Source organism: Zingiber officinale, chromosome 6B (assembly GCF_018446385.1).
Source record: "Zingiber officinale cultivar Zhangliang chromosome 6B, Zo_v1.1, whole genome shotgun sequence".
Taxonomy (NCBI): Eukaryota; Viridiplantae; Streptophyta; class Magnoliopsida; order Zingiberales; family Zingiberaceae; genus Zingiber; species Zingiber officinale.
In genome coordinates this window covers 10,400,854-10,424,476 of record NC_055996.1, presented here as the reverse complement: position 1 = coordinate 10,424,476, position 23,623 = coordinate 10,400,854, and the positions used below count along the sequence as shown (strand labels likewise).

The window sequence follows — 23,623 nt, the reverse complement described above, 5'->3', positions numbered from 1 at the left end:
AGAAAAAACAGAGACGAAAGAAACCTGGAAGATAGTGTCGGTCTCAAAAAATGGCAAGATCCTCCTTAGAAGAGTACTCCATGATCACGATCAGGAAGGGTCGCTTGGATCGAATCTGTTAGCGGCAACAAAGCGCAAGCTCAGCGAAGGCTACTACCACCCATTTGAGCCGAGACCGAAGAAGTTGTACAGAAGACCTCTCCAGTTCAGGATCTCCGGAGCTCGGTTGCTGCGATAAATTTATGAATTCAGACACAAACCATCCACCAGTCGCAGCAAATTAATTAGGGTTTAGGGTAAACCCTAAACCCTATATTCTGCTTCAGAAGCTCTAGCTCTGCTTCCAACATTATTGATTTCTCTTCTTTTTCTTTTCTTTAGAATAGAACATCGTACACTATGTTTATCTTTGTAAACAATATAATTTCATTCAATGCAAGGTTTTATTATTGTGGATTTCACTCTATCTTTTGCATTACCCCTATTGGTTTAGAGCTGAAGGACCCCGCTCGTCCCTCTACGTACGTTCCCATTGGCGAAGATCACCGTGGTCCCGCTTCTGATGTTGCTGCTTGTGCACCAAATAGAGATTGAACTCGACTCGAACTCACTCAAAAGATAAATATGAATATAATCAGCTGTAGAAATCTAAAATTCATTAGACAGATTTAACCAAAACTTCAAAGCCCCACCAGTGTTACGTTCTTGAATATTGATATTACTTAATCAACCCTTTTTAACTATGGAGTTCACCTGCATATGCATATGATGAGGTTTAACAAATTCACAATTCTTGTCGGTTCGACAATATTTTGGATCGCAAGGCAGTGAACAGCACTCGCACAGGTATTTTTCCGAGCAGACGAATGATAACAATGATGTAAAGAAGAAAAAAAGAAGGAACCACAAAGTGGAACAGAAAGTGAACACTTTTAGTTCCTGTTAACAATCCCTCCATCTAACTTAATTCTCTTTGGTCCTCTCGGCTGTTCAGTTCTTGGCGGTAGAGAACCATCGTGCTGATATGAACAGTTTGCCCCATGCCGGCACCCTTTAGGCGTGTTGAAGAAGGCGCAAGGCCTAGGGATCTTAGGTCTTACTTCTCTTAGATGGCTGGGGCCATAGTTTACTAAATCAACAACATTCCCAGCCACCATAACAGCATCTGGCTTCTCACCGCCATGTTGCTGGACTAAGCTCTTCAAATAATTTGCATCTCTAATGACCGCTTGAGCACTCTGCATAGGTTTCAGAGGGATTGAAGGGACAGGAAGGGATGGCACAATATGAGCATGCATAACTGGGGGCGGCAATGAACTTGGCAAAGGATACATTTGTGGAGTTCGATAACCTGGCAGGGGAGGTGCACGGTTACTTATTGAAGGAATTCCTGAAGGTGGAACTGAAGGAGGGTGAGCTGGGGATTGGACTAAGTGAGATGGATGTGAGAATGAGATGGATGAAGAAGCCAAAGCTGGCTGAGATTCTTTAGCAGTTCCATACTCCGAAACCAACTTCCCCACTAAGCTAGGATTGGTGAGGATAGTAATCAGAAGGTCACGGTCGATCATGTTTCCTTGCTCATTGCTTTTCATTATTGCTGTGAATGTAGCAGAAGCAGCTGCGACAACATCAGGTTCTGTGCTGCCTAAAATCCTAGCAGCAGCTGTATCGCCCTGAGCCATGGCTAGGGCAGACTGCAAAGCATCGCCATGGGAGTGTTCTGTATCTGAGGTATGAGCTGGAATATCATATTGTTGTATGTTCTGAGCACTTGTTCGTTGGAATTGGCCCAGTGAGGATCCAGTTTCTAATTGTTCTGATGGATCTTCATCTTCAACAGCAGTTATAGGGATGGTTAGTGTTTGGGAGTCATCGTAAAATGAATCTTGCACCTCGGATGAAACTGAAGGACTGTGTTGTTTGGACTCAGGTGACAAATTGAGATTGGTAAAAGGTATTAAAATCACATTCAACAATAAGCTAACTTACTTTGGCGGTACAGAAGTTGAACGCGGATAGATTGCTTCAAGCACTCTCATTTGTCTTTGATTCTGTATAGCAATTTCCTCACATTCTGCTCCAGCAGCTACTAACCATTTTGGACTCAGAAGTATCTAGAATTGAAAGTCCAGATGAGCACATGCGATGTCACAAGCCTCTCTCCATGTAACAAAATTAAATATAAACGTTTCATGAAATACAAACTGAACAGATTATTCCTTACTCTGAGAGGACATTTCCACTCGGCCAAAGGGATTTGTGTGACTTGAGATCTTAATTGATATGCAGGATGAGGTGATTCAAAGCCTGGAGGAAGAGAAGAATCATCATTGCTGATGCTGGAAGAATGCAATAGCCATGAACCCTTTGCTTGGAGATTATCTTGGGCCCCCGATCCAGAGAGAGCAGGGGCATCCTCTGCTAAAAATAATCTTACCTGTTATTCAAGAGGAAGAAATAATCATAATTAACCTAGTAATTTGTAGCAATAAGTTTATCATCTGAAGAATCAAATTGAGAACAAGCAAATGAAAAATTCAGAAAATAAAACTCAGATCCACACTGGTGCTAATTAGCCCTATCATTTAGTGAACTCATGTTCGTAGCAAGATATGTTTCTTTTGGTTGTAGATTATTTCATTAATCAAGGTAATGCTCACAAAGATGGAGAATTGTTGCTTTTGCAAGTTAGTTACTTGCATAATGATAGACATCTTTTGTTGCAAGTATACTTTGCACATTTGTGTTCGCTAACTTGCTTTGTCAGCTTTCAGCTTTAGATGTTAAGAAGGTTTCACTAAATAATCATGGTTTGTTGCAATTCTCAGTGGAGGTACAGTATATTTTATTGTGCTTTGATATATTTAATATAAGTGTGTTGGACAACACCTAACATTCGGTGGTTTGACCCTGGAAACGACTTGACCTTTGTTGTGTTATCCTATCCTATCATGTTAAGATTCTGATTCTATTGCCATAGCCGAAAAAACTCAAGTTACAAGCAAAGCCCAGATATAGATTTAAAAAAATGATGTTAGTTCAACTCCATATGGAGAAAAAATAAATCCTAGGGAAAAGTACAAGCTCAGTTGCAGGAAAGATATTCCTCATACATGTACAAACAAGCTGAAAAGATGATGGCCACGCATATGAAGAATTAAGATAGATAGAAAAAGAAGTGAGTAAAAGCAGGTCATACTGATCTTACAGATATGGGCCATGTTTGAGATTTACAAAGATGCCAAGAGGATTAGTGACGCAAAACAACTAGTACAAACTAAAATGATTGACAAATTTGAAGAAGAGAAAATTTCAAGTCTCTAGCTCATTCAGATAGAGGATTTATGCTCAGTTGAAGAATGAAGTTTTATTTTACAAGAAGACATAACCAAATGTGGTCTCTTAAACTTTCTTGGCATGAAACAGTGTGTTTATCAATACTTTCAAGCCAGCACAAACCATCAAAATCTGGTTTGTGTGAGCAAAATCTCACCAGTTATTTGAGTTAATTCTTCAATAACATTCAAATTACAAGCATACCAAGGTAAATCAATTCAAATGGTGAGGGATAGAAAAATTAAATATCTGAATATCACTAGAGAAACAATCTTACTTTGACTGAATAATGGGATCAAAGTCATATAGCCAATCCTCAAAAAATGTGGCTCATGGCTTCTTATTGTTATTATAAAGATAACAACTGTTAGTTTTCATCTAAGATCAATTCCTTTGGTATGAATGAATGAAAACAAGTATAAATTCTCAGAGTTTCCTTAACATTATTGTATTAAATTGACTTGCAAATGTCAAGTTACTTTTTGGAACAGTTACTATTAAAATGGCAGATATTTCACATATGTGAATAGCAAACAACAATGCAGTTACACTTCATATAAATCCATTGCCAACAACTCAATTCTCAGTAATCATCTCAGTTAATTTACTGTACCTGTCCATCTACTACAAAAAGATTTTCTATAAGTTGTGTCTCTTTAAATGAAAAGAGTAATACCAGCATTTAAAATCTCAGCAAAATTTTTCAAAAATCAAGCAACACTGGACTTATCTTTGCCAATGAATCACAAACCATTGATGCAAAACATACAGGAGCCAGAATGGCATCATCGGCAATCCATGTCCGATTTTCTCTAACATTCATTATTAATTTAGTTTAAGTAGGACAAGAATAATCAGTATTCCAAATCTGAAAGGAAAAAATGCCTAACATATGACAATGGCACAAAAAATGATTTCACCTTCAAAAATAAGATTATATCCATACTCCTTTTTTCCCTTCATTAAGATATTAGTTAAACTTCATTACAGATTAAATTTCCATTTAATACTATAAATGTATGTGTCCACTAAAAATGTTCCAATTTTCCAGCTTCACTACTTATGAGAATTGCTGGCAGCTTGGCATGTAAAGAATATATTGGAGATAATCAATTCTTTTACTTTCTTAAACTTTCTTGTGGATGATAGTAACAAGATCAGATTGTGCTTTCAGTGGCAAAGCATTTCGAGTAGAATGATTGTATGCATTATTATTTGAGCAACATGCCCTAATCAAGCTCATCCCATTTTTCGAGACCAAAATACCATCCACTGTTTTGTCAAAAAACATTATTCTTACTTGATCAAGGATCAAGCTATTTCATAGAACAGCATTTGTGGCTGGAAGATTTCCCAAAAAAAAATACAAAATGAGGTAAATACCAATTTAACTCTATAGTTAATTATTTTTTTTTACATTTTTTGTTAGTTAATTTCAATCCAACAAGTAGTTTAGTAAAAATGTCTTGATACACTGAAATTAGGAAAAAAAAATCATTTTATAAAGAAAAAAAACCACCAGACTTAAATAGGTGTTCAAGTCTTATTATTATTATTTTTTAAAGTTGAATAGCAGCTTGATACTCAAGTTGTATGATGAAATAGTTTGGCGTACCAAAATAATTCAGAAAAAAAAATTATAGAGGAGGCAATTGTCCCTTTTTTTTTAGTTGGCACTAGGTATGCAAGTCTTTGGCTCGACTAATCCTAAAGGTGGTCGGCCCAGCCCCATAAAAGTTTCCCACCGGTCACTTTGGCAAATCAGATAAATGCACATGGAAGCCCATCTTGATAGTCAACGTTCTCGGGTTCACTATCCATTAGGAAGAAAATCCTCCATAATACGTCGTATGCAATTGTCCGTTTAATTTTATAGGTAAGATTTCTTTTAAAAAAATTAAAAAGGAAAAATTAATCAATCTCATTCTATCAAGTTGTATGGTGAAACAGCTTTGATTATCATGAAGCCCATGATGATAGTTAACGTTCTCGGGTCCGCTATCCATTAGGGAGAAAATCCTCCGTAATACACCACAGGCAATTGTCTGTTTAATTTGATGTGTAAGATTTCTTTTAAAAAAAAAATTAAAAGGCAAAATTAATCAATCTCATTCTATCAAGTTGTATGGTGAAACAGCTTGATGCACTGAAATAATATAAGAACTAAATTATCATGTATTTTTCATTTTATTTTTTGAAAAAAAAAAATCAATGGTTTCAGTTATACAAGTTATTTCACTAAATAGCTTCATTCTTGATTCAAATAGTTTGGTGAAATACTATGAAATATATTTTAAAAATATTAAAAAGAAACTTTATTATTAATTTCATTCCACCAAGTTGTTCTGTGAGAACAGCTTGATTTTTTACTAACACCCACTAAAGATAAATAGGCGTTTGCCACTTTTCATGTTTTTTTAAATGAAATATTTCAGTTCATTAAGTTATTTTGCAGAAAGTTGAAATACAAGTTCGTTGAAACAATTGATGAACCAAAATAATTGAAAAAAAAAAATATAGAAGAGGTAATAATCCAATTAATTATATGGGTAACTTTTTAAAATATTTTTTAAAACTGGCAAAATTAATCAAACTCATTTTGTTAACTTGTTTGGTGAAACATCATGATGGACAGAAACTTGATAAACTGAAATTAGCAAAAAAAATTTATTTTTTAATTAAAAAAGATAAATACCAATTGACTTGAATAGATTTTTATCTGTTTATTTTTATTTTTTGGAAAAATGAAAATCATTCAGTTACTCGAGTTATCTTAGCAAATAGTTTAATTCTTAAATCAAGTTAATTGGTGAAATAGCTTGGGAGGGTATTTTGGTACAATAAAAGTGGAATGGACCTGATTTGGGAATTTTTCAAATTGAGAGGGTAATTTTAAGTATTCTCTAATTTAGGTAAGTGCTCTTATTTTTTACTTGTGTGTAAAAAAAAAAACAAGGACGGCCAAAAAGAAAGACATAATACTTTGTCACTTGCTCTCATGTTTGGTCAATGGGTTTACCAAACAGTACAGAATTATTATGTTTCAGAAAGATCTAAGATGAAGTCAGTATTGAGTTTAGAGCAATCTGTCTTAACCACATCATCACAGATTAATTACATAAAACCGACAAAGCCTCAAATCTAAATTGATTTTTGAAGAGATCAAATAACTAATTGGTAAACTTGTATTACATGTTCTTGTATTAGTATTTTAAGAAACTATCTATTGGTTTGCTGAAATGATAGTTAGCAACTAAACTTTCTAAATAGAACAGTATGCTAGTTCTTTTATGTCAACAATGACATGTCTGGCTAGTCAATACTTACATAGTAAATTGCACAACTAATTGTTGAAACTTAGCTCAGACATTGAATAATAAGCAAACAATTGCATACAAAATAAGCAAAAACATAATAGGAAATATAAATAAGATTTAGAAAACAAGTTTAGTAAGAAATATACTTATTAAATTCACTTTGATCATTTTAGTTGATCATGACGTTCAAGTAAAGTGATGTTCAATGAGCAATGAGTATGTGCATCCAATAATGTAATAGATTCCTTATATGGGAAATCTTTTGTGAATGTGATCAAGGTAAATCTTTGTTAAAAATTAGCTACAAGGGACTTCTTTAGAGGGGAAAAAGTAAACAATAATAATTTGTGGCTTCCATTTGGACAGTATTTTAATTATTTTTCACATCACCGGGAACATTTTAGTTGGGAATGTTTGTTATTTATTACTTGATGCTCCGCTGCAAGATGTGAACAACTTTTACAGGAAGAATTGGAACCTACATAAACATCCAATTGTTAGTTGATACTGAAGTCACATTCATTAGTTTGTTATCCATGGTGATTCTTAACTCTGATGATAGAATCCGAATTAATTCCTTTGTTCGTAACAGGCAATTTTTGGTACTGCCAGTTCTCCATCCAATTCCTGCTAAACATTTCGTCCAAATCTTACCGAACAAGTAAATGAAGAGTTAACCACCAACCCAAACCAGGAAATCGATTAACAAAGGCAGGAAATTTTAACTACACGCGAAATAAAACAAAAGATTAAAAAGAAAACGGCGACTTTCGAAATCAGGAATACAAAAACTCATAACATTACGCCGATCGGCACTTTCGATACCCCCAATCCCAACAACAAGAAACTTGGTCATAATCGAGAAACGGCAAGGGCGAGCAATCAACGAGCCGAAAGCAAGATCAGCAGAAATCGCGCACTCCCGGAGATTCATAGCATCGGGATGGATCCAGTTCGATTGTTACCTGATTCAACTCTCTGGCCCAGGAAACCCTCTTCAACTGCTTCAATCCAGCCATGCAACTCGACCCGATGAAGAAGTTAAACGAGCAGCAGACCGCTCCGAGCAAGGCAACGATTCCTGGCCTGGCGAATGAAGAAAGGGAGGGGGATCTGCGGTAACGATCTCTTCTAGAGGGTTTCGGGAGAGAAGGGGAAGAACCAAACCCTAACAAAGGCAGGCGGGCGAGCGAGTCCGTTTTGCGCCGCTGGCATTTGGACATGCCTTTTCATTAATAATTGATTATTTTTCTACTATTTTTAGGAATTTCCGAAAATAAATAGCATCATTCCTTCAGTACGTGAGGCCGGTAATAGATCGGTTGATCTGAATCAGTAAGTTGAATTATTAATTATTTTTTAAATATAAAATATATATATATAAAAATTATTAACCAATACTTTGAAAATTTAGAAGCTAGCTACAAAATATATTATTATTAATATCAAAAACTTCCACCTCTAGAAGGAACAAGGTAGAGGTGTTATCATTATAAGATCTATGATTCGAATTTTGATAAAATCGAGATAAATATCTCCCTTATATACTAGTTATTATTCCAAAGGTTAGTAGTCGTCCGTGATTTACCTCCTTCGTGTTAGCCTTGAGACAGGTTGGTGGGGGCGCTGGAGGTGAGCGTATTCGCCTTTTGCCACCAAGGTAGAGATAGTTGCACACCTATAGGCTACTAGTGATCCTAGGATGTCGTATCAGGAGTCATGCCACTTCTTGGATTTAATTGATAGATGAAATATGAGATCAACTGTCTATATAGATTTTTTTTTAAAAAAAATAGGGATAGTCTAAGCAAAGATCTAGTTTCATCCTATCGGGAATCTGAGAAAACGGAACTACCGGAGTAACGTGGCTGGAATGTTGACCACATCTCCATGACCCGGATGGTGAGCTGTCTTCTGTGTTGATCAAGTCATCAGAAGTTCTCCGGTCAACAATACCTGCAGCCAGCGACCAGATTGCCCTGATCTCTGGTACCCCGGTGCTCGAGGCGGATTCCACAAATATATATATGAGCAACCGAATAATAGTGTAACAGTGAAATAAATACAAGGTGAATACGGTGATGTACCCTGGCCCTAGGGGGCGCCCTCGGATGGATCGGTGAGCTGATCGCAGTGTTGATCGAGTCGTCGCGACCCTGACGGATAGATGGATGTGAGTCACCTGAGGAGCCGGATCTGAGGACGACGACACGGAATCTGATGCAGCATGGATCCAAAAAGACGGCGCGTAGGTCGGATATGATAACGGCTCGCAGGGCGGCACATGGCACGCAGGCTGGATATGATAGCGGCTCGCGGGTCGGATGATACAAGTAACTCACAAGCATAATAATAGTACAAATAGGAAAGCACAACGGCTCGATGCCCGGAACCCTATCTCAACTCGAAGGTCGGCATAGACAAATAGTACGAGTGGCGCCGACCACTGGAGGCGATGGTGGTGGCCGCAGGGGGCGGCGACGGCGCTCGCTGGGGGCGGCGGTGGAGCCCGCTGGAGGAGGCAGCGGCGACGCGTGCTGGGGGTGGCACCGGCGCCCGCTGGAGGAGGCAGTGACGGCGCGCGCTAGCGCGTGGAGGCAACTGGCCAATGGGCTGCGGCGTGCTCCCAGCAGCGGCGATGGCGCAGGGAGGCCACGACATACGGGGAGGAGCAACGGGAGCGTTGTCGAAGTCGTCGGTTGATGTCAGCGTGGTTGAGGCTATGCGAAAGAGGAGAAGCGGCGACCGGAGGTTTCTACCGGCAAGAGGAGAAGAGAGGAGGAGGCGGCCTCCTCTAACGGCGGAAGAGATGGAGGCGGAAGAAAGATCCCTAAGCTTCTTGTGCTCAGCAACGGCAGAAGACTCAAGCACGAAGCCTCTTTCGTGCTCGACGGCGACCTCCAAACCCGAACCAGCCTCTTCCTTAAATCTGTGAACAGTGCTTCTTATAAACTCAAACCCCTTACTCTGTGAAATGACGGAAATACTCCTCCCTCTTATCTCCTCACCGTATCATAAGTCTCCCCTTTAAGTCTAGTCGAAAGAGGCGCGAGTCCGACTGAATTGACAGTCTATCGCAAAAGCTGCATCACTCTCGATAATAGAGTCAAATCGTGAACCCCTCGTATAATGTCACGCAAGCGATCGCTGTAGTAATGGTGTCACACGGGAGATGATAGCAATGCCGAGCGAACTACGGAAAATGGTACCAAGTCGATAACTGGATAGATGCTGAGCGGGTGGCAAAACATTAAGCGAACGACGAGTAAAATGATAGTCGACCGAGCGGCACGCGGGATGCCGAGCAGACCGAGCGGGCGATGCTGAGCGGGTGATCGAGAAAGTATCAGCCAGTCGACTGTAAGATGCTGACCAGACCATCGAGAGAATGTCGAGCGTTCGACCAAGTAGTTTAAGTGTGTGGCCGAACGGACGGTTGAGCGATACTTGCCAAGTGCTGACAGAATGGCGCGCGCTTGGCAGAGTGGTGAGAAAAACGTGTCGACCGAGCGGCGAAAAATAGTGCCGAGCGGATGCCACGCAAGCTATCGGGCGAACACCAAGTGAGCACCCGGACGAATACCGAACGAGCAATGAGGCAATGCCGGGTGGAAGTGGTGCTCGAAAACGGAGCGGAAGCATAACCCGCAAAATCACATGCGCACGGAAACGAAAGTCGTGAGTCGAGCGGGCGCATCGCTTGTGAACTGAATGGGAGTATAGCCCATGAATCGAAAGCGCACGTGAGCAAAAGTCGTTAGCCGAGTGGGCGCGTCGCCCGAGAGCTGAACGGAGGTGTAGCTCGGGAATCGAAGACGCACGGAAGCAAAAGTCGTGAGCTGAGTGGGTGCAGAGCCTATGAGATATTTCGGTCCGAAATCAGTGGGGATACTCTTGTTCGCGACCAATGGAGATAGCTCGACCCCGAACGGGGGAGATAAGCTGCTCTGATATTCTTCGTGACCAATGAAGACCTCTCGACCCCGAACGGGGGAGATATGAGATCCGATGAGCTAATTCGAGACCAGTGAAGATCACTCGACCCCGAACAGGGGAGATAAGGAAATATGATATGCTGGTCCGATACCAGTGAAGACCGCTCGACCCTGAACGGGGGAGATAGAATATCTGATATGCTGGTCCGCGACCAGTGAAGACCGCTCGACCCTGAACGGGGGAGATAGAATATCTGATATGTTGGCCCGCGACCAGTGAAGACCGCTCTACCCCGAACGGGGGAGATAGAATATCCAATAAGACTAGTCCGTGACCAGTGAAGACCGCTCGACCCCGAACGGGGAAGATAAAATATCCTTTAAGACTGGTCTGTGACCAGTGAAGACCGCTCTGTGACCAGTGAAGACCGCTCGACTCCGAACGAGAGACATAGAATATCCAATAAGACTGGTCTGTGACCAGTGAAGACCGCTCGACCTCGAACGGGAGAGATAGAATATCCAATAAGACTGGTCTGTGATCAGTGAAGACCGCTCGACCCCGAACGGGGGAGATAGAATATCCAATAAGACTGGTCCATGACCAGTGAAGACTGCTCGACCCCGAACGGGGGAGATAGGAGATCCAATATGTGACGATCGCTCAACCCCGAACGGGGGAGATAGGAGATCCGATGGTTGAGACCTGGGTTTAAGGTCGCTGCTCGACCGTTGGTGAAGACCTGGGTTTAACATCGTCGCTCGATGATTTGATGAAGACTCAGGTTTAAGGTCGTCGCTCGACCGTTGGTGGAGACCTGGGTTTAACCTCGCCACTCGACGGTTGGTGGAGACCTAGGTTTAACGTTGCTGTTTGACGATTTGATGAAGACTCGGGTTTAAGGTGGCCGCTCGACCGTTGGTGGAGACCTAGGTTTAACGTCACCACTCGACGGTTAGTGGAGACCTGGATTTTGTAAGACCGTTGGGTCGGCTAGGAGGGGGTTGTTGGATAGTCCTGTAGAATAAAAACAAACAACCCTTCTCGAACTCTTTAAGCTAACACTTGTATATAAAAAGTAAGCCGATAAATTAAAAACATAAAGAAAAAGCGAGGCACAAGGATTTACTTGGTTACAATCGATGTGGTTGTTAATCCAAGGAAGATTAAGCTCACTAAAAACTCCTTCAGGCGGAGAAGCCTCGTACAACGTTAAAGTGCAGAAAACAGAAGTTCAACTCTAGACTAAAGCTTACAAGCGTTGGATTTACAATTCAGAGTTCGTTGAAAAGCTTCTGGACCAAGACTATATTTATAGCCTTGGTCGGGGCGCCCCGAAGGGGTTCCGGGCGCCCTGGGGGGATAAACTTTATCTCCCAACGATCAAATCGAGTCAAATCTCGATCCTGGTCAAAACTCTGGTCCGAGCACCCAGAAGGGTTTCGGGCGCCCCGGAGCCCAAAGTCAACAGATGTTGACTTTTTCATCCGGGACCTCTTCTCTGGTTCAGTCCCGCCTCGGTCCGGTTCTTCTCCTCCGGATCCGCTCGCTTGGGTGATCTCTTCCATCCGGAAAAGGGCTCACCCGAACCTAAGTTCCGGTCTTCTCGAGCAGTCTTCCGCTCCGGCTTCTCGTCCCTCAGAATCGCCGCGTGTTTCCTTCTCGTCCACCAATGTACTCATCCGCAGTCTTCGTCCCTCGGTCGCACCCCATGCCGACCTTCTCGCTAGCTGCGTCTTTTGCTCCCCGAGCAATCTTCCGCTTCGGCTTTCATCCCTCGGAACCACCGCACGCTTCCTTCTCGTCCACCGGGGTACTCTTCCACAGCACCTCGTCCCTCGGACGCACCGCGTGCCGTCCTTCTCGCTAGCTACGTCTTCCGCTCGAGTATCTGTGCTCCTAAGCTCCTGCACACTTAGACACAAGGTTAGAACAACACAGGACCTAACTTAACTTGTTGATCACACCAAAACAACCTTAGAGTTCCAACAGGTTTAACGTTGCTGCTCGACAATTTGATGAAGACTCAGGTTTAAAGTCGTCGCTTGACCGTTGGTGGAGACCTGGGTTTAACGTCGCCTCTCGACGGTTGGTAGAGACCTAGGTTTAACGTTGTCGCTCGACGGTTTGATGAAGACTCGAGTTTAAGGTCGCCGCTCGACCGTTGGTGGAGACTTGGATTTAACGTCACCACTCGACGGTTGGTGGAGACCTGGGTTTAACGTCGTCGCTCGACGATTTTCACATGGGTTTATAGTCGCTGCTCGACTTCTAGAGCCTATGACTCTAATATAACTCAAACTCAACCAATCGACGCGGGAGTCTCTGATTTTGAGCTCGTGGCTCTAATATAATATAATCCCGGCCCGATCGGTGTTGGAGCAATCTAGGTGCCCTAGGTTTTGATATTTGGACAAAGGTTTAAGTTAGGTTTATTGTTGTATTTGATATGCATTGTGAGTGTGCAGGATACAGGTACAACAAGGAAAGTCCAAGTGTGATCTTTGCAAAGGAGGAAAGTCCAAGTATGTAGTCTTGGCGGTGTAAGTCCAGGTATGTAGTCTTGGCAACATAAGTCCAAGTGTGACTTGACAATGGATGAAGTCCCGGAGGCGCGACCTCTTGGCAAAGGAATACCCGACAATAATGACAAGGCCGATGGAAGTTCCAGAAGGCAAGACGTGAAGGATGGGGAGGCATCCGAGGGATGCAAGGCTGATGAAGGAGGCTAGAAGGCTAGGTCTAGGTTGGTCGGGCGAGAACGAGTGCTGAGCGAATGTACTCGAGGCAAAATCCTAAAATTAGGGGGTACTGTAGCAGTACTGTAGCAGTCGACTGGTGCACTGTAGAGAGCCGTTGAGAGAGTCGTTGGGCTGGCACCAGTCGACTGGTGCAAGGACCAGTCGACTGGTAACGGGCAAATCAGCTTACTGATTTGCTCCAAGCTCTATAAGAAGGAGCTTGGGATGACCGGCCAAGGTGACGAAATAGACTTGGTTAAAGCCTATTAGAGTCTCCCAAGCCCTCGTGTGATCGGTGTGCTTGTATTCAAGTGTTTGTGGCGAGGTTTCTCCACCGACAAGGAGCTTGAGCTAGCCGGAGGTTTTCCGGGGAGTCATCCACCGACGGATCGGGATCGTCCACCTTACGGACAGCCGTGGAGTAGGAGCTTTATCTCCGAACCACGTTAAATCAACGTGTTAGGTTTGCTTTCTCTTGTTAGTATTTGTTTTTGTATTTCCGCTGTGCACTAACATTATAGGAAGCGATTGATTTGGGTGAGACGCTATTCACCCCCCTCTAGCGGACGTCAAGGTCCCAACAATCGGCACGGGAGTCTTCGACATTGAGCCCGCGGCTCTAACATAATATAATCCCGGTCGATCGGCACGGGAGTCTTCGACATCGAACTCGTGGCTCTAATATAATGTAAACCTGACCAATCGACACGGGAGTCTTCGACATTGAGCCCGCGACTCTAATATAAGACAAGCCCGGCCAATCAGCACGGGAGTCTTCGACATCGAGCATGCGGCTCTAATATAATGTAAACCCGGTCGATCGGCACGGAAGTCTTCGACATTGAGCCCGCGTCTCTAATATAAGACAAGCCCGGCCGATCGGCACGAGAGTCTTCGACATCGAGCCTGCGACTTAATATATTGTAAACCCGGTCGATCGGCACGAGAGTCTTCAACATTGAGCCCACGACTCTAATATAAGACTAGCCCGCTCGATCGGCATGAGAGTGTTCGACCGGAGAACTATGGCAGATCCTATGATCGAAAGAGAAAATACAATGGAAAAACTGACCTACCGTCCAGTAGAGGATCTGACTCAATTCCTCGACTCCCAAATACCCATGGAGTGAGGAGAATATGATACGCTCGTCGAAACCCACCAAAGTCATGAGTATGGCAGAATTTTCCGGCGTCGTCCATCTTCACATTCCAGATCAGGCGAAGTTCCCACAGACGACGGCAATATGATCCTATCGGGAATATGAGAAGACAGAACTACCGGAGTGACGTGGCTGGAATGTTGACCGCATCTCCATGACCCGGATTGTGAGCTGTCTTCTGTGTTGATCAAGTTATCAGAAGTCCTCCGGTCAACAATATCTGCAGCCAGCGACCGAGTTGCCCCGATCTCTGGTATCCTGATGCTTGAGGCGGATTCCACAAATATATGAGCAACCGAATAATAGTGGAACAGTGAAATAAATACAAGGTGAATACGGTGATGTACCCTGGCCTTAGGGGGCACCCTCGGATGGATCGGTGAGCTGATTGTGGTGCTGATCGAGTCGTCGCGGCTCTGACGGGTAGATGGATGTGAGTCAACTGAGGAGTCGGATTTGAGGACAACGACACGGAATCAGATGCAGCAGGGATCCAAAAAGACGGCGCTAGGCCGGATATGATAACGACTCGCAGGCCAGCACACGACACGCAGGCCGGATATGATAGCGGCTCATAGGCAAGATAATACAAGTAACTCACAAGCATAATAACAGTACAAATAGCGAAACACAACGGCTCGATGGCCGGAACCCCATCTCGACTCGAAGGTCGGCATAGACAAATAGTATGAGCGGCGCCGGCCGTTGGAGGCGATGGTGGTGGCTGCTGGGGGAGGCGGAGAACGCTAAGGGCGGCGGCGGCACCCGCTGGAGGAGGCAGCGATGGCGCGCGCTAGCTATGGCATGTGGAGGCGGCTGCAGCGCGTGGAGGCAGCTGGCCAGTGGGCTGCGGCGTGCTCCCAGCGGCGGCGATGGTGCGAGGAGGCCACAACATACGAGGAGGAGCGACGGGAGCGTTGTCGGAGTCGTCGGCTGATGTCAGCGTGGTTGAGTCTGTGCGAAAGAGGAGAAGCAACGGCCGGAGGTTTCTACCGGTGAGAGGAGAAGAGAGGAGGAGGCGGCCTCCTCTAACGGCAGAATAGATGGAGGCGGAAGAAAGATCCGCAAGCTTCTTGTGCTCAGCGGCGGCAGAAGACCCAAGCACGAAGCCTCTTTAGTGCTCGGTGGCGGCCTCCAAACCCGAACCAACCTCTTTCTTAAATCTGTGAACAATGCTCCTTATAAACTCAAAACCCTTACTCTGTGAAATGATGGAAATACCCTTCCCTCTTATCTCCTTACCGTATCATAGTTCATAGGAAAGCAAGGCAAACTAAGGGACAACAATGTAGAAATCATCTCTAAGCTCAACGACATCATCCCATAGATGTATTTAATTTTCTACTCAGGAATGAGCAATCTCAGTGCTTAAACTAACATCATCACCCATGTCTCCGTTCCATACAATTTCACCATCACTCATACAACAATACATGAATCTCTCCAACAGGCATGCCCTAAACCTAGGGGGGGAAAATACAACAATATACAAGATGGGCTGAAGAAAAAAATCCTAATAAGTTAGAAGATCACTCTTGCTTTGTGATCTCAGGCATGATCAAGCTCTGGTTCTGATGTTTTGCGCAATGTACATCAATTTGTTCAATGGTTTATGCAAAGCCATCCGTAAGCGGCACACCATCCTCACTCATCTGTTGTACCTCAGAAGGTGACAAAATTCTGATGCATCTAACACAGTTGATGAACTCCCTACAAGCACACAAGTGAATGTTTTTTTTCATATTAGCAGTAACCCATTTACTAAATCCTTTTATGTGTGAATATTTCATGAACTGGACATAAAGTTATCGAAAATCGGATGCTTGAGCAATTAAAAGTAACAATAGCTTGTGTATGATCAAAGCGTTGAGAATGCAAGAAAAAGTGATTATTTTAGCATGATTAGTAACTATTGATAGTTGCAAGAGAAAGATGGAAGAGTGCATACTCCCATGGATCGTCTCCAACCAAGAGAACATCATTTTCATAATCCACATACACAAGCTTCCACTCGGAGCTACGTGGATCATCTAGTTGTCCCTCTAATCCAAACATGCACGATATGGCCAATCTCAATTCGCGGTAATTGTTGAAACGCATCACGTCAATGGATCTTCCAACCGATCCAAGTTTCTGAACCTGTTCAGCATAGATGAATAACATGTCAGGAAGAAAACAAAAAGGTCCATTTGGATTTTAGTAGTTTAGTTTGAGCACTAATGGTTTCACCTTAGTATATGTTCTTAAAGGTTGTTGACATGTTTGCTTCCTAGATCCTCGGTACAGGTTGTAATCATTCGCTGCCATGCTGCTGGTTGAAGTCCCTGCGGAGCTGTCAGGGATGTCTTGTAGAGAAAAGGCTGAATCTGTCATTCTTGACGAAGTAATCTGAGACATTGTTTCATGATTCGAAGTGAAATTGCAAAGGGGCATCACTGGAGGAATATGAAACTCTGAAGACCCCAAGTTATTCAGGCCTTCTATGGCCATATTTGGAACATGAAGATTGTTAATTGCATTGCTCTGGTTGTTGCTTTCCTCCGATAAGTCCATTATCCCACATGAGTTGGATATACCATGCATGAAACTGCACTCTCCTTGAACCTCAGACGATAAAATACCTTGGACGACTAGCTCATCATCAATTGAGTTCAATTGATTGCCTAAATATTCTTGATTATTAGTCGTGAAGCGCTGAGGGGTCTGCGAATCTGAAATGCATGGAAGCTGAAATGTCTGAATGGGCTCAAAAGCACGGGGATCCGCTATAAAAGACACATCCGTAGAGCAAGTTGCACCATTTCCGGTAGAAGATACATAGGAATCTGACTTGATGCTCATGTAAGGAAATTCCAGTTTCTTTGACGAACCTACAAAGGGTTGCAGACCGGAATGCTGCATCATCCAAGCATCATGGCCCGGGACATGATGCGGGTAGTCATGATGCAGAAATAAGTTATTTAAGTTTGTGATATCAGATGATTGTGTTGTGTTGAACCCGTGTGAAACCGATGCTAAAGTTTCATTATGCTGCTGATGAACAAATTTGCCATGACCTTGTTCTGTCACCTGTAAATCTTGATTTACAGGTACATGATCAGTATTCCTGCGATCACTGAAAGAGCCTGAACCTGTTGAATTTTCTTCATTTTGATGTTTCACAAATTCTTCCAGGCATTCGAGTATGTCACCAGAATCTGATTTGACCATGTTTTCTGATTTCTCTTCCAATTCAACAGCCGGTTCCACGGACACTATCGCTTGCTGACAAACAGACTCATGCAATGATGCACTTTCACTCATTTGTGGGTTATTTGGATTCACACCCTCTACATCATGATCATGAAAATTTTGTTCATCTTCTGCTGGATGGGCTTCTTCAGTGCTCGATACTAGTGAAGTAACATTGGTTCTGGTAAAATCTGATTCAACACCCTGGGGTATCGAACTATGTTCTTGCGGGATTACATTTCCAGAAACAAACATCGATTGCTGCAGACGGAAATGCTGTTTTTGTTGAATTGCTGCTGAACCGACCACTTGTTTGGTAGAATTTCTTGTTGTCCCTAAAGCCGGCATAGTTATGTTTCTGTAAAATTCATTACTTCTGGCATTTTGCAATATATTGGCATATATTGATGGATGGTGCCCAAGCAGACCATTGTAGTTAGGATTACATGACTTATCGAGAAACCTAAGAAATTCTTCTGGACCAATGCCGGCAAAGTTTGGTGGATCGATGTTCCCATTGCTGTTTGGATTCGGTAAGGTTTTCAGATTTCCTAGATGCCTGTTTATTGCAGGACCTACAAAATACAAGGACAATCAGGATCTTATTAAATCAAAGTGCATGACAAAAGGACAAAGATGTTAGATCTGTGACAACTTATAGAGAAAAATCCCATTCTATCAAACAATAGAAAATTATTACACAACAAATTTCATCAAATTAATATGAAAGAATTAAAGAGAAAAGATGAAGAACATAAAACTGGTGGTGACAAAAGATGAAGACTTTGTCTTCATTGTAGGGTGATTTGGATCTCTACCCAAAATCACTGTCTTTTTGAAGTTGAAGCTACACTAGGAAAACATGAAAGCTTACCTACATATCCAGGAAGACACTGTCTTTTTAAAGTTGAAGCTACACTAGGAAAAGCAAAAAGGCTTTCTGGGGTTTCGATTTCCCATACACTGACCCGATCAGATCTCTCTCCATAACCATGTTCATCCCATTCTACCTGACAATTATATGAGTCGCAAATATTAGGCACATGGGCGCTGCATCACCCTATATTACTGAATGCTAAGAACTTCAAGAACAAAAATGAATTAGAGTTGACTTACTTGCAAATTTCGCCACTTTGAATTAGGCCATCTTAGAGGATCATAATCACTGATGCCTACAATTGTGCCCATGTATCTATAAACATGACCAATAACGGTCATGCCAAATTGCATACGGTGTAGGTATTAAGCATCGACTATATGAGGAGTATTAGAAACTAAAGTTGGACTTTCTTATATTAGAATAAGAACCTGCGTTTGCTTGACTCCTCGGTTTCAAACGTCATGCCAAATCGCATCCCAATTGATATTTGGGTATATGCAGCTTTATGGAACTTGGTTAAAGGAATTACAAACTCTGAAGAACATGCTCTGAAAAATTCAGATAAAGACTAATAACTAAGAATTGAAGTTTGAAGCAGGAAAGATGGACAAAGAGGAATCCATTGTACCTAGGATTATAATATACAGTGAATGGGCTCCGACTTGATGCAGCATGAGCAGCAGCAGCAAGGACACCGATGTGCATACTGTCTGCGGAGAGTACAGATGATGGCAGGGATATTTGCTTTCGATTGGCACGTCTAACACCCAAGAGTAGCTGAGACTTCTCATCCCTATGAATCAAAAGTTGCATCAGTTCCTATTTATATCCGGAGGAATACTTTCTCAAACTCAATAGCTGAAAAAAAAGTCTAGTGATAAACCAGCCAACTCCAATATAAATATTCTACTAGTACTCAGCATATGACCAAGTTGTTCGACTATTTGGATAAGAGCAATTTGTATTGTAACATGTTTAATATGCCACTAGTCCTAGTTGTTGTACAGGCGAGCAAATTGTTATTTCACCTGATAAATAATACAGAATCACCAGCTTTTAGTCTTTTTGCACCCACAAACAGACTCCATCCCGTCGTAAGAAGATGCCTCTTTGGCTGTCCTGGAAAGAAGAGCAGCACAAGAATAAAAACTCTATGCCAGTAGAAAATGCATATGAGAGAAAACACCAATTAGGATTAAAAAGGATGTTTTTGCATAAACATTTTTCTTTAAAATGAAGTTGTATTAAGTTCCCAAAACACCAATTTTCATACCACGATAAATGTGTCTAAATGTCCAGGAGTTATCATGCAAATCTCTAACAATAAGTTCTTGATTTGGAGGTTGCATAGAATAGTCCTGGAAAAAGAAAGCAGATTTAGAGGCGCACATGATAGAAACGAAGAATTCACAAACTACTCACCAATTGTGGAAATAGTTTTTCAGCAGCCCTTCTAGGTACAGAGAATCCACCGTGTGTGCTAGTATCACTTGCAGTTAAAATCTTACAGAAGAATTCAGATGGATGCTTACATTTACTAAAACCAAGGTCCGGGATGGGGAAAACATCACTTTCCTGAAATGGGAAAACAGATTCATGTATTGTTGTTTGAGCCTTTGAGGAACTTTGTAAAATGACATGACCATATGACCATTTTAAATCTTTCACTCTGAGGTCATCTTATATGTCACTAAGTGTTCTCAGGTGTTACTGAACAGCTCTAACTTTGAAGGAAACTAATAGGAATACTCTAATACTCATATGTTGCTGCATTCTAGTGGTTTACTTTTCTATAATATAGTTATATAGATGAGTTGTTCATCATCTGTTCACCAAGCAATAATTCTTACAAGGTATCACACAAGCAAAAAATGATTCTAATTTTTTGATACTGTCTAACCAACAAAACATATTGATTCTTAGATTGCAACACACTGAACAACATTTTAAAAAAAAAAAAATCCATGATGAAAAGTGAGTATCTTACAGAATTGGCAGGCTGAAGTGTCATCTGAGCATATATTTCATCAGTCTCTTTGTCGGCCTGTAACAGATGCCAAAATCAACAATGTATATAAATAACTCTTTTCTGAAAAGATGTGGATTGACAACTTCAGTCAAAGTATTCTCACATGTAACGTGACATTATGAACTTGGCACATCAACTGAGGTGGGAGATCTGTGTAGGCAGGGATCTGTGAATTTGCTATTTTCCTAGTCGATGCAGTCACCTAGCAGAGTGCCAGTAGAATACGCAAGAAATAAATACTTATTTGTAAAATACTTTAGAAGCAACAAAAAACTGATCATGTCTCATTGTAGCTATACGCTGTGTAAATGTGAACTTTTAGTCATAATTTTAAGCGAAAACAAAGCTTGAAGTTCTATCCATATGGATTCTTGAGCAAATAGATCGTATCATGGATGTTGAAACTTTTGAAAATATGTTAAGGAAAGAAGGAAATTAACCTGCTCGCTATGCCCTTGTGGGAAATAGTAGACAAGGTTGCCTGGTTGGGGTAATGATACAAGTGGCCCAGCACAGGCATGCCAAAGCTCAGAGTTTATCACCTTTCTTGCGCCTGCAAAACCAAATTGGTTGCTTCAACAGCAAGAACACCAGGATGAACACCATAAAGCTAAGTAACAGAGGCACACGCTTTGGATAGTTGCAAGAGTGATACACATTACGCAAGAGTTATGACATGCGAGCAAGATACTAACTTGACTTATTGGGAGCTTCTCGCAACAGCTTCATTTCATCGAGCAGGGCAGCTGCATTATTTAGACTAATGGAAGACATTTTCAAGTTGTAGTATTAGAGTAGTTTCTAGTGTGAGATATGTGAAGACTGAGAGCAAAGCCACTGTTGCCGCATTTTGAATCCCTCTGAAGAGAATCCTTCAACGTCGTCAAATTTGCATCTTTGTGAAGCATGGAGAATTAAAATTTCATTTTTAGTGGAAGAACGCTGAGGAACAGGGCACACATCGAACCAACAGAAAAGAGGCGAAATCGCAGAAAAATCCAAGGCCAGAGAAGCCAAAGTAGCAAGAGACCAAACTGTCCCAGTTCGCAGGAAGAAGAAGAAGAAACAGATTACGGCCACAGTAACAAGCAATCGACTTATGAGGAGCTAGATTGTGACGTGGGCGGCGAATGCGAATGCAAGTTTTCGTCGTCGAGCTGATGATGAAGAGGAGGCAGAGGGCCACAAGATGCGTTAGAAGAAAAAGGTGGAATTTTTTGTTGCCAGCCAAAGAAGCACGCGAAACTATAGCAGCATCGCAATGAGTGGTCGAATTCGGGGCGCTCCTTTTTATCTTTTTATTCTCTTTTCGCCATAAAGATACCGACCTTTCGATGATGGAAGACGCCATGATTCACCCCCCTCTCTCTCCCTACGTACCCTTTTTAACCTTTCTACCATTCCAAATAGTGTAAACGAATCCAAATCCTCGCATCTCTTCTCATCATCCATCGTTTTATCTAATCCCATTCCAAATTGTTTTTAGCGGAGCAACAAATTCTTTTTCGAGAGCAAAGTGGCTTCTTTTTCTCATGGCATGTTGTCTGAGTTGTGGCAGCTTTAGGCACAGCAGCGGGCAAAGTCGAGAACTACACGAAAGCAGTGGCCTGCCACAGAGTCGTTGTTGCAGAGCCTCAGCAAGAACGAAACAGCTCACTGTTCTTGTTCTTGTACTTAATGTCTAAAAATATGCAAATAAATCACTCTAAACGCAGCATCAATCTCTTCAGTTGAGCCCCAGGCGCGTTGGGTATGCTTTAAGATTTTCTGCGTGAATGGAGCAAATCCTCACTTGACTGCGATCTCAGACAATCTAATCCGGGTTGCACTTTCCCGTGCAAGGCCGGCAATTCATTGGCACAGAAAAAGCTCAGCTTTGACCGGGCTATTTATTTAGCTTATCTATCCATCACGCAAATTAGGCAGAAGAACGGGGAAAATTTTTGCGCCAACTCCGAGGAGGAGTGCAGTCTGCATCGTCATCTACGTGGTTTCGTACGCAAGGAGCGTGCATGAAGCATCAATTCGCCGATGGAACAGCGACTTGGACGGTATCTGGTTGCAAGCATGCATGGGCATTGGATGCGGTGAGCAGAAGGCATCAATGGCGACGGGGCCACCAGGGGAGGAATGAGCCATTCAAGAGCAGGGAATGCTGCGACCATGCCTGCTCCACACGCGACAGGGTCGCCTTTGTGACGTCAGGCGCGAGGACCGACGGCGCAAAAGCGAAGGGCGGAAGAAGAAGAAAGCGCCTGCCGCTGCTCCCCTGTTTCACTCATCATGGCACGTCACCACCAATCCAAAAGCATGGAACTGAGACGAAATACAAATTTAATAATTCTATATTTTTATTTTATAAAATTATTATTATTATTATTTGGATAAAAAGTAAGATGAACGAATTCGACATAATATAATATTTAAATGTAATATGAAAAGCACTTTATCAATTTTTTTATTATAGATATTCTAATTCCAATAATGACATTAGTTATACTTATTATAAGTTTTAATACCTAACTTAATAGTAAAACACTCACATAATAATAAGAAGAGTCCTCCCGACTTGATTAAAACCCAACTCTCCTCTTGGCTCGATAGATAATCGAGTCTTTTCAATTTACTCGGAGCCTCTAGATATATGATCCAACCGAAATTCTTATCGGATCGGATATCGAGTTTCTAAGATGGTCAATCTTTTTCAGGTGACTTAACTTACTTAAGAGCGATGTTCAACCGGACAATAAAGGGGACTCAGATCAGCTCACTGTTAAAATACGTTTCGTCATTCCAAAAGTCCAATATCCCTCAGCGTCTTGTATAATTATTATTAGAAAATCAAAGGCATATTTTTTTTACAGTCCGTACAGATATAAACACTGAAGTGGTGAGCCCAATTTAGAAAAGATGATAAAATATCTAAATAATTGATCATATTTTAACAATATATCCATATTCATTAAACTATACTTTTCTTATTCACTATT

General features: G+C 42.1%; 2 protein-coding genes across 2 annotated transcripts; both read right to left on the bottom strand.

The window, feature by feature from the left end:
- Nucleotides 1–697: 697 nt before the first annotated feature.
- Nucleotides 698–7,903, bottom strand: LOC121991939 (zinc finger CCCH domain-containing protein 30-like). Its single transcript, XM_042546025.1, has 4 exons — nt 7,622–7,903; nt 2,228–2,440; nt 1,993–2,117; nt 698–1,914 (listed from the first exon to the last, which is right to left on the bottom strand). Exons 1-4 carry the CDS (start codon nt 7,877–7,879, stop codon nt 933–935), a joined length of 1,578 nt encoding a protein of 525 aa, XP_042401959.1. The 5' UTR covers nt 7,880–7,903; the 3' UTR covers nt 698–932.
- Nucleotides 7,904–15,807: 7,904 nt separating this feature from the next.
- On the bottom strand, nt 15,808–22,456 carry LOC121991938 (auxin response factor 5-like). Its single transcript, XM_042546024.1, has 14 exons — nt 21,329–22,456; nt 21,074–21,186; nt 20,737–20,835; nt 20,592–20,648; nt 20,027–20,179; nt 19,878–19,962; nt 19,633–19,723; nt 19,233–19,397; nt 19,033–19,152; nt 18,841–18,916; nt 18,599–18,734; nt 16,723–18,299; nt 16,442–16,632; nt 15,808–16,203 (listed from the first exon to the last, which is right to left on the bottom strand). Exons 1-14 carry the CDS (start codon nt 21,405–21,407, stop codon nt 16,104–16,106), a joined length of 3,042 nt encoding a protein of 1,013 aa, XP_042401958.1. The 5' UTR covers nt 21,408–22,456; the 3' UTR covers nt 15,808–16,103.
- Nucleotides 22,457–23,623: the final 1,167 nt, after the last annotated feature.